Below are 17,258 nucleotides of genomic sequence, written 5' to 3' on the forward strand. Positions count from 1 at the left end.
AACTGGGAGTTTGCCTCCCTCAGAAGGAATTCTAACGGGGACAAACCATCACAGCAAAGGGATCTATGTGTTGATATGGGGCCCACATCAAAATTACTCTGCCAGCAAAGGCACCTACTATCCCAACAGAGGATTCTGTGTATGGGGAGCTTCACTGCCACCATCCCAACAGAGTACTCTACTAGGGTGTGGCAATAGCAAGGAGCCCTGTGCTAGGTTGGCAAGAAGCTGCTTCAATCCATCCTTCCCCCCACATCTATCCCATACAGAATTCTCTGTTTGTTTAGAGGATGATGACAAGGACTGTCCCATACAAGAGCTCTCTGCTAAACCAAACAAGAGTCCCGCCACTGCTGGTCTTCAGGCCAGCTGGAGCCTCTCTGCTCCTCAGCTCACTACATCCTGTTCTCAGTCTCTAAATGCTGCAGTCTGGTCCAGGAGGAAGAAAAACCTCAGCCTTGATGCATCTCTCAATCCAGAGAGCTCTCTTTTTAGGACTAAAATTAATTGATTTGTGGGAGGTTAAATGGGGCTGCTTACCATTAATTTACTGTGACCCAACATTAACTGATTTATTTGGAGTGGGGAGCAGCATTAATTGGGATCTCAGTACTCAACCAGTGGTAGACTAGGGTCTTCAAACCTAAGCAGTGGGGAGCAACTAACTAATGGCAGACCAGGTAGCTGGAGACATGACTTGGTATGGGGTGTGATTTGAGACACTGGTGTATTTCAGCCTGGTGAATAGGTTTAGTCCTATCAAGTGTTGGTAATTTTTTCATGACAATTTGTATACATTATATTTTGAGAGATATAGGGATGCTTCCTTCCCATGCAAAGTCAAAATGATAAAGTCTTATTTTTTTAATCCAAAAGATTACATTTTCAAAGATTTAGCAATGAAATACCTACTAAGAGGAAAGAACTCTTCTGAAAATTTAGGAGAAGGTGTATACCATGAATAGAGCTCTTTTGAAATCTATCATAATGCCAATGAAAAATGGTGGTACTAATCTCTCCTGCCTTTACATATTTAACTGATTGTTCGAAAGCTTTTCTTCATTCTCTAAGTAGCATCTTGGAACTTCATTGAATTTAACAATTTTACTGAAACTGCAGGCAACCTTGTGGATTAGATGATGCCAATTCAAATATGGACATTTTCAATATATTATATTTTAGATGACAAGAAGATCATTTGGATTTTATTGTTCTGTCTTAAAAAGACGAGTTTGCGCTTCCTATTGCCTTTTATTCATTATGTGCATATAACTTTGCTAAAAGATGATTTTCTTGTCTTAAACTTTTGCTTTTTAAAATATCCCTACTACTCAAACCATAATTTGTCTTCTCTTTAACATATCTGATTGAACATATTTACAACAAAAGTGTTAGTCTTCCAAAAGTCAGTAAGAGACACACATACCTTGCAAGTTTTATTGAAGGGCAAACCATCTGCTCTATGAGGCTGGGATATCTCTTTGGACACTGTATCAGCACAGGAGGCAAAGTACTCATTCTGAACTAAAAAAAAATATATATACATAAAATTTAAAATAATAGTGTCTTTCCTGTGACCCATGACTAATGATCCCTTACCCTTCTTCAGTCTTTCTCCATTTACTGTTTTCCCCCTTTTGTTACATAATATGTAAAATTAGGTCCCTATGCTGCAAAAACTTGCACATGTGATTAACGTGCATATGTCTTTGCAGGATTGGGTCCTTGGAGTTACTGGATTGGAACAACATGCCTGGGACTGATTCTGATCTCATTTGTAACTGCATTGTGGTACTGCTGATTTAGATGAGTTTAACTGAGATCAGAATCAGGCTTTTTTAAGGGTCTATGGGCTCTCAATTGTCAATAGTATCTTATTAAATAGATAAGTAAAATACAGAAATGATAAAACATGCAATGTGTAATAATGATGCAACAGCAGGTATTATATTATTCTACAAAATAAATAATAATAGAAACAACCACTTAACTTTATAACTATAAGTAATGCTATATGATCACAGGCTTTTACTTATGGAGAACAAATCCAAAAAGCCCCCATAGCTATATAGAGCAGTCTACTTTGTCTTTTTGAAGTCTATAAATGTTAACAGGACTTTTTTTTGTCACAGAGCTACTGTGTTCTTTCCTCTCAAGTGCTCAACCTAAACTTCCCACCATTAAAGCTGCAGCTGCTAGTTCCTTCATTTTGCACATCTGTGATCTGAAGACATTAGCAGCAGGAGCACCCTTACTTTTAAATTTGGTTTAATGTAGGTATTGCAAGATCTGTTAGCAGGCCACAAGAGACAAACTTTTAATGGGGATGGAAAACAGGATTTTAAAGAGGGAAAGAAAGTTAGCTATTTGTTACATTTATTGAATGGAAATTTACTTTGTGTTACTTGTCAGAAGTAGTTGATAGACACCAGTCAATCAAAAGGTAGCACAACCTATTTAAATTAGCCTTTCTGAAAAAGCAAAATCAATTTCATTGCTGCTATAGCGAGCAATAGCACACAAAAAATATTGTGCTAAAATTTCTAAAAGACATATTTGTTCCTCATCACTTAGAATGGCATATCAATAAGGTAATGGAGGATAAGGAAAGAGATACAGTAGGGCACTACATTAAGGAGGCTGGGGGGGTTAATAGGGATTGAATATGGTTGATACAATTGTAAATGAGGGGTAGCCGTGTTAGTCTGGATCTGTAAAAGCAACAAAGAATCCTGTGGCACCTTATAGACTAACAGACATTTTGCAGCTGCAGTTAGTCTATAAGGTGCCACAGGATTCTTTGTTGCTTTTACAATTGTAAATGTTATTTCACAGCCCAAGTGAAGGCTAGACATTATACAAACAACCAGATTTACAGTATACAGTGACATTTTTAATCTAAACATCTCAAACCACATGTCACTAAAAAAATCAATAAAAGTAAGAGCATATAGTAATTGATCTCAGTTAAGGATTATACCTTTTAAAAATTCTAGATTTGTATTTACGTCTGTGATTAAAGAAGTTTTTCTGTGAAAAGGAGTTCTGTTTGGCAGTAGTCTATAATGAGAGATGGCCAGTCACTGATTAGCCTTCCTGTCATTGGAACAAAAATATCAATGACGAGAGATGGAAAAAGACTTTAGAACAAATCCTTCTATAAGTCTCATCTCTTACTGTACATCTAATGATTATCTGCAATTGTATTTTACAGCCCATGTTAGCTTCATGACAAGATGCAAGATATGTTTTAGTTTAGTCTTTAATTTTTGTTTTTCATTTATTTTGGTTTTTGTCTTCATAAGTATATGCAATTTTTGGTAATTTAGTTTATTTCCAAAATATAAGGACAAACTTTACATATAAATTATAAGTACACAAAAACAGGAAGGTATTGGTAATACATTTCAGTGAAGCAATTTATGATAATATTCCCTTAAACTCATTTTGATGTTCATTTAAATGAGTGATAATCTCTCTACATTTTACTTATTCTTCATTGGTCAAATTGTACTGCACTTACTAATAGCAATCAGACTACCCACAGGAAAAGGTAATATTCTGTGAAAGTGAGGGTAGCATAATTCGACTTTAAATAAGGGCCAGATCTATCTCCCACTGAAGTCAATGGGAGTCTTTTCACTGGTTTCAATGAGGAACGGACCGGATGCTAAGGGCCTGATCCAAAACCCACCAAAGTTAATAGGCTTCTACTGATTTTCATGAGCTTTGAAGAAGACCAGAAGTCTCTGATTCAGCATATCACTTAAGCATGAAGTACATATTAAAATTAAGCAAGTAATTCAGGGGACATTAAATGAAATGAAAAGGTGGGAAATTCAAAGCCAATATAAGGAACTACTTTTTCACACAACGTGTCATTAAACTGTGAAGCTCACTGATTCAGGAAATTGCTGAAGCCATAATTTAACAAGATTCAAAGAGGGATTGGAAAGTTATACGGATATGAAAATACCCACAGTTATCATTGTGATGATGTATAAAAAGGAAGGTCACCATTTATATCATTGTTATTACAACTGTTACACAATTGCAATAGCTCTTGTATAAAGTATGCCTTGTAAGGTATCATTGGAAAATTTGCAATCAGTTGAACAATGTTATCCTGTTTATGCTGTGTGTATTATCGATGTGTAGGAAGTTATGAATCTTTGCTATGTGTTTGGGTAACACCGACAAGATATATTTATATCCAGACTAGCCAGACACGGTTAAGGAGAATCAACTCTTCTAATAGGCCTCTCTTGAGGATGCCTCAGAGAGCATATGGACAATGGAGGCCCACTGACTCAGCAGGGCATGTAGAACATATGATGCTTGATTCCATGTTTGAGATAGTAACTTTCCATGCACATGGACTGCGGGGTATAAATTGGAGAGTGTGACATCATTCCCTTGCCTCTTTCCTGCTCCACGTCTCTGGATTATGATTTCTAACAATGAAGAGCTTTGAACAATGACCTGAGGACCCCAATATCTGGGGAGAACCAGAGAGATTTTTGCAAACTAGCAGATTTAAAATCACTGCTATTATCCTGATCTACAAACTCTGCAATCAACTGTAATGCATATGATTCATTTTAACCTCTTAATAACTCTCTTCTTTTTTATATATTAATAAACCTTTAATTTTGTAATTACTAAAGGATTGGCTACCGGCATGGGTTTCGGGGAAGAGCTGAAATATATTTGACCTGGGTGTGTGTCTGGTTCTTTGGAACTGAAAGAACCTAATATATGTTAAATTCTTTAATAATAATTTAACATAGAAGTCTGGTTTGGTACATGAGAAGCTAGAGAGCCTGAAAGGAGGCTGTCTTTGGCTTCATTATAACTAGTATAGTATTTTGAAAGCAAACATTTGTTACTGGCTTGGTGAAATTTTATGATATAATAGACCACCAGTCTGCGGTACATGCCCTCTTTTATGGCGGTATGACCCGAGACTGGTGCTCTTAGTTGTGTCCCATACTAGGCAGCATGACAATCATAACTAACTACAACAAACATTTTGGAAGGGGTATTAAACCTTGTGCTTCAGGGCTTAAGCCAATCGCTATTAGATACCATGATGAGAGCTATGTGTGTTGGGGACGGGGACAGATTATCCCACATTGCCTAGTATGGGGTTCTTATTCCCTCCTCTGAAGCATCTAGTGCTGGCCATTGTAAGAGACAGAATACCGGACTAGGCAGACCTTGGGTCTGATCCATAGAGCTCTGTGAGAATGTAAAATTTGTATCTGCATCCGAGCCGTGATCCACACACATGGTCAGTGGATATCTGCAGATTTGCAGAGCTCTAGATATAAAATTTGGATCCTTGACCATCCAAGATCTGCAAACATGGTCTGCGGATAGTCACTGCATCCGCAGATGCAGATATCCACAGATATAAAAGCGGATGTCTGCAGATTTGCAAGGCTCTACTGATCCAGTATGGCAATTCCTGTGTTCCTATGATTAAGAACTTTGCTGCCACAATAGGCATTCTAGAAATCAATAAAGTCAGTGTTACAGGGCTTTGGACTGGAAAGTGGTAGAGAATAGAGAATATAACTGAACACTTACTGTATAGAAGGCACTTGTCCACTCCTAAGATGGCTAAAAATAAGAAAAAAAATTTATAGACTCTACAGAGTCCAAATGAAGTTATTAAATTTATTTACTCTATATAATGGCTAACTTACAGAATGTTTCATAATACCATTTTGTTTCATCTACCTCCCTTCTAAAGCATGTTCCAAATCCGCACACCATTAAAACCAATCAGATTTTGCAGTAATGGGGATCAAGACATTTAGGTCTACACTACCTGCCGGATCGGCGGGTAGCGATCGATCTATCGGGGATCAATTTATTGCTCTCGCGATCCGACTGCTCTCCCGTCGACTGCTGAACTCCAGCTCAGTGACAGGTGGAAGAAAAGTCAACGGGGGAGTGGCGACCGTCGATCCCGCGCCGCGAGGATGCAAAGTAAGTGATTCTAAATTGATCTAAGATACGTCGACTTCAGCTATGCTATTCTCGTAGCTGAAGTTGTGTATCTTAGATCGATTCCCCCCCTCCATCCCCAGTGTAGACCAGGCTTTAGTTGCCCTCAAACAGAGTATTGACTTTAAACTCTCAGAACAGAGGCCATGTCACTTTTCGTCTGCAAAGCACCATAAATGCTTATGGCACTGTATAAAAGCCCTGACTCTGCAACCTGATTCATGCAGGCAAACTCTTAAGTTCATGATGAGTGTCTCAAAAGTTAACGGAACTCCGCGTGGGCACAGATGATCCACTTACATGACTGGGTGTCACACAGAGATATCTGTATAACCATTTATCTATTATATGACTATCTGTATAAAATTTATACTTATTTATAAAATATTCAAGAGTAACCAGATGTCAGCTTGACAAAAGATCAAGAACAAAGTGTGATGCTTCCTAGTGTGTGCTGAATCAAGACTTCAATAAACAACATCCACAAGCCATGAGTGAAATCAAGCATCTTCAGTCATGTCTATACTATGGACTTTTAAGGGGAAATTTCCAGCTGCTCAAAATGCTGGATCCCACCAGCGCTTTTCCTATATTAGAGCTCCCAATAGTAATGGCACCAGTAGCAATGTTTTCTGAAAATTCCCTAGTGAAGAGAAACCCTTCCTGAGAACTGATGCTGCTTCACTAACCACACCATCAGGAGACAGGAAAAGAGAAAGACCAGCAGCAATATGAAGAAAGATACGTGGGTAAGAAAAGGGTGAAAACAGAAATAGGAGGGATAAGGGTGAAGTGGCTTTGGGAGATGGGAATTAAACAAAAGAGCTGAAGAATAATGGATAAAAACACAGTTAAAGGAATTCACCACGTGATGCATTGTTTTAATGTATAACATGGGATAATATCTCACAGTGGAGGATTGAGTACTCTTGACATTTGCAATTTTTTTGGATTTGTGTGAATTAACTATCTGATGAACTTTGAGGAAGGTAAAGGAAATCTTATATATTACCAATTGCAAATTTGTCTGGGAACACACTATTATTTGTGTAACTTAACTACAGACTCTTAACTGTTCATTTATTTAATTTTTAATCAAAGCTCCAGTTTCCAAGAAACTGGAAACCGATGTGAACCTAGGGAAAGTATTTTGAACGGATAAGTGTGGAGTAGTCAGCGGTGCTCCTACTGCTCCCCTCACGGTTCTTTTCAGTCACGTTTTCCAGCACACTCAGGACTCCGCTCCAGGAGACTGGAACCACGCCATTCTGTTGCATTTACAATAGCAACAGGGCACATAATATTTTGAAAAGAAAAGCATTTGTGACACACACAACAGGAGCGAGCGAGCGAGCGACCCTCCAGCTCCAGCACAAGCACAGTGCAAACGCCCTGAGACCGCCCAAGCGTGCAGCACGAATCGCACCGCGGCTTCTGCCCCTTAACGCGCAGCGCCAGACACACTCTCCAGTTTACGCCCAGCAGGGAGCCCTGCGAGCGCCGGGGCCGGTGCTGTGCAGCCCGGCTCTGAGCTACAAGATCCCCGCGCCCACACGACGGGCTGGGTGTATCCCCGCCGCCCCCTCGGCACCACCCCGGGAGGGGGCAAACCAGAAACCCACATAGGCATTAACACCCCCCACCCCAGGGGCCCGGCGCGGGAAGCGGGACCTCACCCGACCAACCCCCACCAACCCCCCGCGGGGTGACCGAGCCGGGTAAGGGGCGATACCCACATGGGCCCCGCTCACCCGCCGGCCGCAGCTAGGCGAGTCCTAGGACGCCCGGAGCCGTCACCATGGGAACGGGGCGGGGCTTGCCGGGGGAGGGGCCGGAGCGAGAAGCGATGTGAGCATGCGCAGTAACCTCGGCTGAGGTCGGGGCATTCGGTTCTGCCCTTAGTTGGCGTCGCTCTCAATTCCTTGCTGTGAACGGGGCGGGGGTAGGATTTGGCCAGGTGTGAGCGGCGGGAGGCTAGAACCGGGCGTCGGGAGGAGCAGGGGGATTAGAAGGGGACCCCCCCCCCGGGGTGAGCCAGCGGCAGCGGTTGCAGAAATTGGGTGTCGGTGGCCGAGGAGGTTTGTTCCCTAGTGGGTCTCAGCAGCCACGCCGGGGCTGTGCCTAGGCAGGGCAGCTCTTCCCTCCCTGAAATGATGGACCCAGCTGCTAAAGGAGACCGGCGTCTGTGAACCCTGAGCGCGCACAAATACGCTAAACGAGTCAAACTTTACATACTTTATTTAAAATACCTAGGCAATGCACAGAGCACGTGACTGCATGGAGCCTCAGAGCAGCTCACACCTTTGTCTGATGGGCTGCTCCGGTGGCTGGAGGGGTACTCCCAGTTCCTGTCACGCACTAGAAATGGCGTTTCAGTCCGTTTATTATTTTTAAAAGCAGTATTTTTATGACTGTCCACAGAACATATTTTACCTTGGTTATTATTTTGCACGTGGATATTATTGTGCTCCTGCATGTATGGCTTGAGTAGTAAACTCTTTGAGAATAGTCTTTCAACAAGTTTTGCACTCACCTTATAGTAATGGCATCTAGGCCCTGCTCCCTTCATTTGCTTATGAGAATGTGCAAAAAGCCTCTCTAAAGTCCAGGTATATCCTGCCAACTAATTCCTCCCATCCACTGGACTGGTTGTCCTGTCAAAGAAGAAAGTGATGTTGAGTTAGCACAATTTGTTCTTGACAAACCGATGCTGGCTTTTACTTATCTTATTATCCTCCATGTTTGAACAAATTGATTATTTTAAAAAAAAGTAGTTTACTGCCCAAAAACTTAATTAAGGCAGAGTTAAGCTTGCCCAGTGGTGTCTTGTGCCCTTCTGGAATGTGAAGAGTGGCTAAAAACTTAAGTCTCTGAAACACAAGAAATAAGAGGGTAATGTACACACAATCCCTGCAATGCAACCTTAGCTCGTCTCCTCCCTTTGAGCTTTGACCATCAAACCAGTAAGACAAATGGTAGCATTCTACCCTTACAGATGCTACAGAGCACTTTGGGAACAGAGCATATGAGCACTGTATAACAAAATAGCTTCTTTTTGCTCAAGCAGAGCTTAGGTTTAGGTCCAATTTAGCAAAGAGGAGCTACCTACACCTGGTCTCCTCTCAAAACTCAGCCTACTCTACACTAATCACCCTAGACTTGCAAAATGTTATCTCCCCTTCACCCTTCCCCAGAGGATTGCTTCTGAGACATTGTCTTCATTTATCCCTCAGTCCCAGCACTACCATGTTTACCACCTGACTGCTGGCAATTCTCATGGCAAGATGATGTCCTTGTGCACCTCTGCTGACACAGCCTATAGCCTCAGCACTGAAAGGAGGGATAATTGATCCCTGAGGCAGTGGCTCTCAACCTTTCCAGACTACTGTACCCCTTTCAGGAGCCTGATTTGTCTTGCATACCTCCAAGTTTTATCTCTCATAAGAATTAATTGCTTACAAAATCAGATATAAAAATACAAAAGTGTCACAGCAAACTATTACTGAAATATTGTGTACTTTCTCATTTTTACCATATAATTATAAAATAAATCAACTGGAATATAAATATTTTACTTACTTTTCAGTGTATAGTATATAGAGCAATATAAACAAGTTATTGTATGACATTTTAGTTTGTACTGACTTCTCTAGTGCGTTGTATGTATCCTGTTGTAAAACTAGGCAAATATCTAGATGAGTTGTATCCCCTCGAAGACCTCTGTGTACCCCCAAGGGTACACGTACCTTGAGAACCACTGCCTTGACAATTCTACCAGCCTGCTCCAACTAATCCCTCCACCATTCAGTACAGCTACACTGAACATAGACAATGGCAGTTGGAGTGCATGCAGCTAAATACTTGAGTTCAGGTCTGTGGAACAAAACACAACCAAGGGTGGGGAGCAAATTCCAACAGGGAGTCCTCCTCTGGTAGAATTTGCTACCCCTGGCCTAGGATATGGGCAAAGTTCATGGTAGCAACTTATGACAAGGATAAAACTTGCTGCCATAGGACCTGGCAATGGGGAAATATATGGCATAGCAAATTGTGGCAGGGAAGCATACCTAGATGTCAGTAGCGGCTACCAGTAGCAAATTGTTCTGAAAGCAATGTGTAACTACACTGACAATGCTGTCTCAGTCTCAGGCACCTCACCTCATCCTTGGTGGCCCTGACTTCCTGCTGGGGCAAGAGCCATGTGGGTACCCTCAATGCTAATCGTGATAGGTGTATAGGGTTGCCAGTTTTGATTGGCTGTATTCCTGGAGGTTTCATCACATGACATAATCTTTAATTAAAGATTAATCTTTAATTCCTGGAGACTCCAGGACAATCCTGGAGGCTTGGCAACCCTAGGTGTATGGCAGTTGCACACAGAGGGACTGCAATCTTAGTGTGGAGAGCTGATGTCAAGGTTAGACCTCCTTCATGGCCTGTCTCCACAGTGGGAGCCTCTCCAGAATCTTGCCTTCCACTGGAAAAAAAATTAAATGTTTTTCCCTTATCCTCACCACAGAACCATCCCTAGCTGAAAGGAGGACAACCCGGTGACGGTGTTGTGCTACCTTTCCAAGTCTGCAGGCAGGCAGCACCAAAACTGCTGCTCCTAGTTTTGTCTGGCTGCTTCAGCCCAGAGTGAAATTAACTCGGATTAAGCTCCATGGCTGCTAATGGGACTCCTTAGGCAGGAATGAAAGAGCCAGTCAAGGCAGTTTCATTGGTGTTGTTTTGAGGAGTAAGGAACAGCAGCCAAGGCAGGCACTGGTGCTACTCCATGGGGGAAGAGAAGCCAAATAAGAAGGCTGATGAGTCAAATGCTAAAAATTTTGGAAAGGAAATTTTTAGATTCAAAGCTTCCAGAGAAGAACCTGACATCATGGTTACAAAACTTCAAACTGAGAAGAATAGTGGATTTTTCAGCAATAATAGATAAGGAGGTGAAGGCAGCTGGAGTTTGAAGGGGGAAAGTAAAATTCAGTTAGCCACTGAGGAAGAGTTGTTGGCTAAACACTTGAAGATGCAAGAGTTAAGGTGGAGAAACCACCCAGATGAGATTATGCAGGGTTTAACTGAAAAGAGAAGAGATGAGCACAGAGCTTCAAGGGATGCAAATTTGCAGTAAAGGCTAAATTCCTATTGTAATATCAGCATCATACAAGAATAGCTGTCTCTTATTGTCTCTTTGTAATAGGCTGAGATCTCCACTCCCTGCTTCAGTGGACATTGATCCTGCTAGTAAAGGGATAAGACCGTTCTGCTGTCCCAATTCCAGTTTAATATAAGCAAGGTGGGAGTGGCTCTCTGGAGGGAGAGGATCTAGGGTGTACGCTGAGCAGTCTTGGGATCAGAAGCCTCAGAGCAGCCAAGTATGGGGAGAAGCCTGCAGCTGAACTTTTATCTTGTTAATTTTTGTTGTTCCTAAACTAAACCCCATGAAGGATGGACTGTTGACTGGACACAGTGAAATGGCTTTGGTGTAAAGAATGTTGGCCAAAGCACCTTCAAGGCATCCTTGATAAAAGAATTGCCTCCTTAGTCTTACCTGTCTAGATGAGGTATAAATATAATAGCACAATCATTCATCAGTCACTGCAAGAGACTTTGGGCTTTGTATCCTCATTTGCAAAAAGGTGGCCCAATGCAAAATAGAGTTCATCAGTAGGGTTGCCCTGATACAAAAGTACAGTGCACAGTAACAAGCCTCAGTGTGGAATGCTGCGTCTTGATCAGCGCAGTCATCTACTCTTCACTGGACTTTACTAGATATACTTCTGTATTAAAGGCAAAGGTGGCTGAAATCGCCTCCAATGCATGCCAAGGTTAGGGCAATCCTGCTTCAAAGCACAAGCAGAGGCCTACATTGCACGTAGCTGCTCTTCCTCCTTTGATAATGCAGCGCTGGTTCCGGAACAGATGTATTATAATTCAGCTTGGCAGAATTCAATCTTTGTTTATATAATTTCAATGGTAAAGGTCAATGTTTATTTTAAAACATTTTAATTTTTTTTATCTATTTAACATTTTCACAGTTGTGGGAAATTATGAGGGGGGTTAAAATAATTATTTAATGACAGTAGACTCAAGAAGGTAAAGTTTAATAACTGTTAAAACACAAATTGTCAACATCACATGTCAAAATATACAAAATAAATAGCCTTAAACTGAACTCTAAGAAGTTCTCAAGCAGCATTTTTCTTATTTTGCCTGTCAGTCAACTTCAATTATTGTCCATGAAAATATTTGTTCCTTGGTTTGTGTATGTACAGTGAAATTGAGGTTTACTGACATTTACTGACAAAAATCTAATCCTTCCAAATTTAATTATATAGTAGATTCTACTTATTAGCAACCCCTCATTTGCCAGCAAAAAGTTGCCATCATCTGGCAGTTGCCAATAAGTGGAAGGCAGGTTTGCAAGCCCTGCAGCCTTGATGTGGGTAAGGCAGCAGTGGGGACGGGAGCTGCAACCTGGATGTTGTGGCTTTCCAAGAGGAGTGGGGGCACTAGGGGTTCACAGAGTTTTACAGTACCTCTCCCCACACCATCCAGGGATCGCAACTCAGCACATCCCAGTGCTTCCTTCTCTGGGTACAGTGTCCCAGCGATGCACAGCTTGGAGAGAGCACTGTGCAGCTCCAGTGTCTGGGCATATCCCAGCACTTCCTTCTCTGGCTTCAGCCTTGCAAATCTACCTGAAGCTGAGGCCTTTCTTACAAAAAGTGTTCTTAATAAGCTGTATACTGTTGCCAATAGCTGAATCCCATTAACATTAAAGTCAATGAGGCAGAATTGTTTGCCAACAAAATGTTATTAGTAACTGGAAGTTGTTACTATCCAAGTTGCTGTTAAATGGAAGCTACTGTAACTTGATGAAAGCTGCTTAGACTGTGGGGAAAACATAGCACATGCTTGTAATAGTTGAGTTATAAAATACAGAAATTAAAGTTAAAGAGATATAATTGAATCAATGGGGTATTTGAGAAGGAAGAATTGGAATCAGATAGAATAATGCATTTGTCCCTTTCTCTGAAATTAAAGAATTAAGTGGGAAATCCATGTTTAGTTCTAACACAAGATAGCAGGGATTAAGAGATGTGAAATAAAAGTGTAAAGATGGAAATAAAAGGCAAGTATTGAAACTAATTCCTGGTTAGGAATAAATGAATCCTGAGAATACCAGCTGATAGGGAAAGGTCTCACATAATACCCAGGTTAGCTGGGATGAAAAGCAAAAGAGAATCCCACATTTATAGGGAGCAATGCTACTGTATTCCATGTCAAGAGAACCAGAGGCAAACTGGAATAGGGAGCATTGTGACCAATACAATCCAACATCCAAGCTATTCAGACAGTTCTGGTCAAGGGTCTTTGTCATGGTAGAATTTTCCCTGTTATCTTTTGAAATTTCAGTCTAATGCCATCACAAAAAATAAAACAATTTAAAGCAATATTTCATCCCATAAAGCTGTGGGAAAACAAAATCTAAAACTGACAACATGAAGAGGATGCTGATGATCTTTGCTAGGACACTTCCCTATTGCTAGTATTTATTATTAATGTATATAACACAGAAGGGCCTAGAGGCCCAAATGAGGATCAGGATGCCTTTGTGCTAGGTGCTAAACACGTATAGAGACAATCCCTGCCCCAAACAGGTGGAGACCTGTGCCCACACAGAACCCCACTGAAAATAAAGAGATACAGCCATGCAGAGCCTGTATCAGGTTCAGAGCCTTAAAGTTATTTATTCTTGGATTTAGAAAATGCTCCCTTCTAACTTGCCTCCTGGCCATCTTTAAAAAAGGGAAGAAGGAGAACCCGGGGAACTACACAACCCCAGTCAGCCTCACCTCAGTCCCTGGAAAAATCATGGAGCAGGCCCTCAAGGAAACCATTTTGAAGCACTTGGAGGAGAGGAAAGTGATCAGGATCAGTCAACATGGATTCACCAAGGGCAAGTCATGCCTGACCAACCTGATTGCCTTCTATGATGAGATAACTGGCTTTGTGGATATGGGGAAAGCGATAGATGTGATATATTTTGACTTTAGCAAAGCTTTTGATACGGTCTCCCACAGTATTCTTGCCAGCATGTTAAAAAAGTATGGATTGGATGAATGGACTATTAGGTGGATAGAAAGCTGGCTAGACTGTTGGGCTCCATGGGTAGGGATCAACGGCTCGATGTCTCATTGTCAGTCGGAGTGCCCCAGGGGTCGGTCCTGGGGCCGGTTTTGTTCAATATCTTTATTAATGACCTGGACGATGGGGTAGATTGTACCCTCAGCAAGTTTGTGGATGACACTAAGCTGCGGGGAGTGGTAGATATGCTGGAGGGTAGGGATATCTGGGGCCCTCACTACAGAAAGGCTATGGACAAATTGGAGAGAGTCCAGCGGAGGGCAACGAAAATGATCTGGGGCTGAGGCACATGACTTATGAGGAGAGATTGAGAGGACTGGGCTTGTTTAGTCGGCAGAAGAGAAGAGTGAGGAGGGATTTGATAGCAGCCTTCAACTATCTGAAGAGGGGGTTCTAAAGAAGATGGAGCTCGGCTGTTCTCAGTTGTGGCAAATGACAGAACAAAGAGCAATGGTCTCAAGCTGCAGTCGGGGAGGTCTAGGTTGGATATTAGGAAACACTAGTTCACTAGGAGGGTGGTGAAGCACTGGAATGGGTTACCTAGGGAGGTGGTGGAATCTCCATCCTTAGAGGTTTTTAAGGCCCAGCTTGACAAAACCCTGGCTGGGATGATTTAGTTGGTGTTGGTCCTGCTTTGAGCAGGGAGTTGGACTAGATGACCTCCTGAGATCTCTTCCAATCCTAATCTTTTATGATTCTATGATTCTTCTATTATAAAAGCACAGCACTAAATGCGTCACAGAATTATTGCAAGTACTGTGACTGTATGGACAGGATACTGGACTGGAACTTCAAAGATGCAGATCTGCCACTAATCTGTCTTCTCTTTCCCTCACAGCCTTTGTTGTCATGTCTATTGAGATGATAAGAAACAAATCCTGGCCCCAAAAGTTTATTAGGTGTATGTACATGGTCTAGCACAATGGGGATGTAGTCTCAGTGTGGGCCTTGAGGTACTACTATAATACATAGTTTTAATAATTACTGTTATTAGTTGTTTTACCAAAAGTCTTTGGTATAAATTTAAATTGCTGGTTTTATGAAATTTTGCAGGATAGGTTTAATTGCTCTGTAAGAATATCTGTTTACATGCACTAAGGTAAATGGAGTGGAGGAGTATTGTGACTTTGTCAATGTAGAGATTTAAATATGTTATTTATGTTATGTTATTCTATAGTGTTTAGAAAAGGTTGCTTTCTTTGGGGTTGGAGAGAGGGGTGGTGGTTCAGAAATAACTAAGACAAAACTTTGTCCCAGCAAACCTTAAAACTAAAAGGGTCAATATATATATTTATAAATTATTGTTTGTCATATATATGACATTATATATACTGTTTTGTGCTTGAAATTTATGTTAAATGAAGTCTGTATTTTTTAAATGAACCTTTTCCTTCAAAACTGAGCTGATGCAAGGGCCTCAGTGTTGTCAATCTTTTTTGTGTTTTGTTGTTTTGTTTTTTTAAACTCAGAGTTTTTGACATTGGCTCTGATTTCACTTAAACATAGAAGCGTCCTGCTCTAGTTTAAACTGCTGGCATAAGAGTATTTATGCCATCAGAGGATCAGGTGTAGTGGAGTTCAGCTCTGCCACACTCCCTGTTGATGCCACCTTATGTCAGGTGGCAGGGCAGACACATATAGGAGGCAAATATGTACTGTCTGCCAGCTTTATGCTAACAGAGATTCCTCCTATACAGGCCGCTTTGTGCTGCATAATGGAGAATCTAAGCCCATATCTATTTGATTAATCTCCACCATGAGGAATTGTATTTTGCACTTTTCATAGACAGATATCCTCCTGTAGCAGAAAATACTATCAGCTCTCCACAATGAAGGATACAACACCAACATTTAAAAGATCCAAGCTGATAAAATGGGTGACCAAAAATAAACAAAGCTAGGCTGCCACTAGTTGAGCAGAGGGATGGGTTGCATGTAATGTGCACACTTGTGTCTATGATCCCAAATAAAAGTGGCATCCTCAGTTTGTTGTTTTCCCTCAGTCTCTGTTTTAGGTAACTATTTTTTTCTTTTAACCAAGTTGATATGTAAGACTTTTAGCCCATCAATGCTGACAATGCTCTTTCAGGCAGACACTAAAGTTGTTTGTAAAAGAGATGGACTATTACCTGTATAGCATGCCAGAGGAGAACTTGAGTGAAATAACATTCTGGAAAAAAATTCTAGCTAACCACTGAACAAGCAGTGATTTTACTCCATGTTAGGGTCTCCTGTATTAAACATTTATAAGTCATTTTACTTGGAAGAATAGTAAGAAAAAATCTTATGAGATATTTTAGAAGTTCAAAGGATCCCCCAATCCAAACAATATGTAACGTACAGGAGGCATGTCTTTAACAGAAAGAATCAAAGCCAGTCTGTATCTGTGTAGTAATATGGAGAGACAGTAGCCTTTCTGTAGTGAAGGATGAAACCAGCTTCCATTAAAAAGCTGTATTTTAGCATCCTTGTAACTGGCTTGGAAATTCGTTTGGCCTGAAAATTGTTGGATTCACTCTGAAGAGGAAAGAGTTCATTTTTGCAAAGTTTGAACAAAAATTATTTCAAAGTTATTAACATATTTTGTGTGGATAGGTTTGGGCTCAGTCTTGCTCCCATTCCTTTCAGTGGAAATTATGGGACCAATCCAGTAAATGTTGATGTGAATTGGAGGGGTTCTGTTTGCTTGGATTTTACTACTGTTGATCGAGGTAGTTTTTACCTTGCTAAACTTTACACATAAGAGTACCTGCAAAACACACAAGGCCAAATTTTCAAATTCATTTTCATGAGCAAAAATGTGTGTCCAGATATTTGCATGCTTTAATACCTAAACTGTACATGAAAAATTTACAGTATTTTGGTATATATGTGTAGTCATTTACATACCTTTCAATATGTGCCCACATATTTTGTGTAAGTGGAAAATATGGCTGTTAATGTGTCTTGTCTGCAAATGCAACAGTGGTGAGGACTGATCAAAGCCTTACATATGGATACTTTCTGAGTGATGCTTGTAATTTATTAGAAAAGTAGTCAGGAGCACACTTTATCATTATTAGTTATGATTGTTTTAAAACTTAGAGAGGAGGAAAGCT

The 17,258-nt window shown here is 41.0% G+C and overlaps 1 protein-coding gene across 2 annotated transcripts in view; it reads right to left on the reverse strand.

The window, feature by feature from the left end:
- TTC29 (tetratricopeptide repeat domain 29) overlaps nucleotides 1-7,831 on the reverse strand; it is a 199,393-nt gene extending 191,562 nt beyond the window's left edge. The window contains exons 1-3 of one of the 2 annotated variants that reach the window (XM_045019091.1): nucleotides 7,767-7,831; nucleotides 5,593-5,625; nucleotides 1,427-1,524 (exon numbers count right to left, since the gene is read on the reverse strand). In XM_045019091.1, the coding sequence (XP_044875026.1) occupies nucleotides 1,427-1,518 (92 nt within the window). In that variant the 5' untranslated portion in view covers nucleotides 1,519-1,524; nucleotides 5,593-5,625; nucleotides 7,767-7,831. Of the gene's footprint in view, nucleotides 1-1,426; nucleotides 1,525-5,592; nucleotides 5,626-7,751 lie in introns of both variants that reach the window. The other variant, XM_045019090.1, reaches the window with a different exon arrangement.
- Between the last annotated feature and the right edge of the window lie 9,427 nt (nucleotides 7,832-17,258).

This window comes from Mauremys mutica, chromosome 5 (genome assembly GCF_020497125.1).
Source record: "Mauremys mutica isolate MM-2020 ecotype Southern chromosome 5, ASM2049712v1, whole genome shotgun sequence".
In the NCBI taxonomy this organism is placed as follows: domain Eukaryota; kingdom Metazoa; phylum Chordata; order Testudines; family Geoemydidae; genus Mauremys; species Mauremys mutica.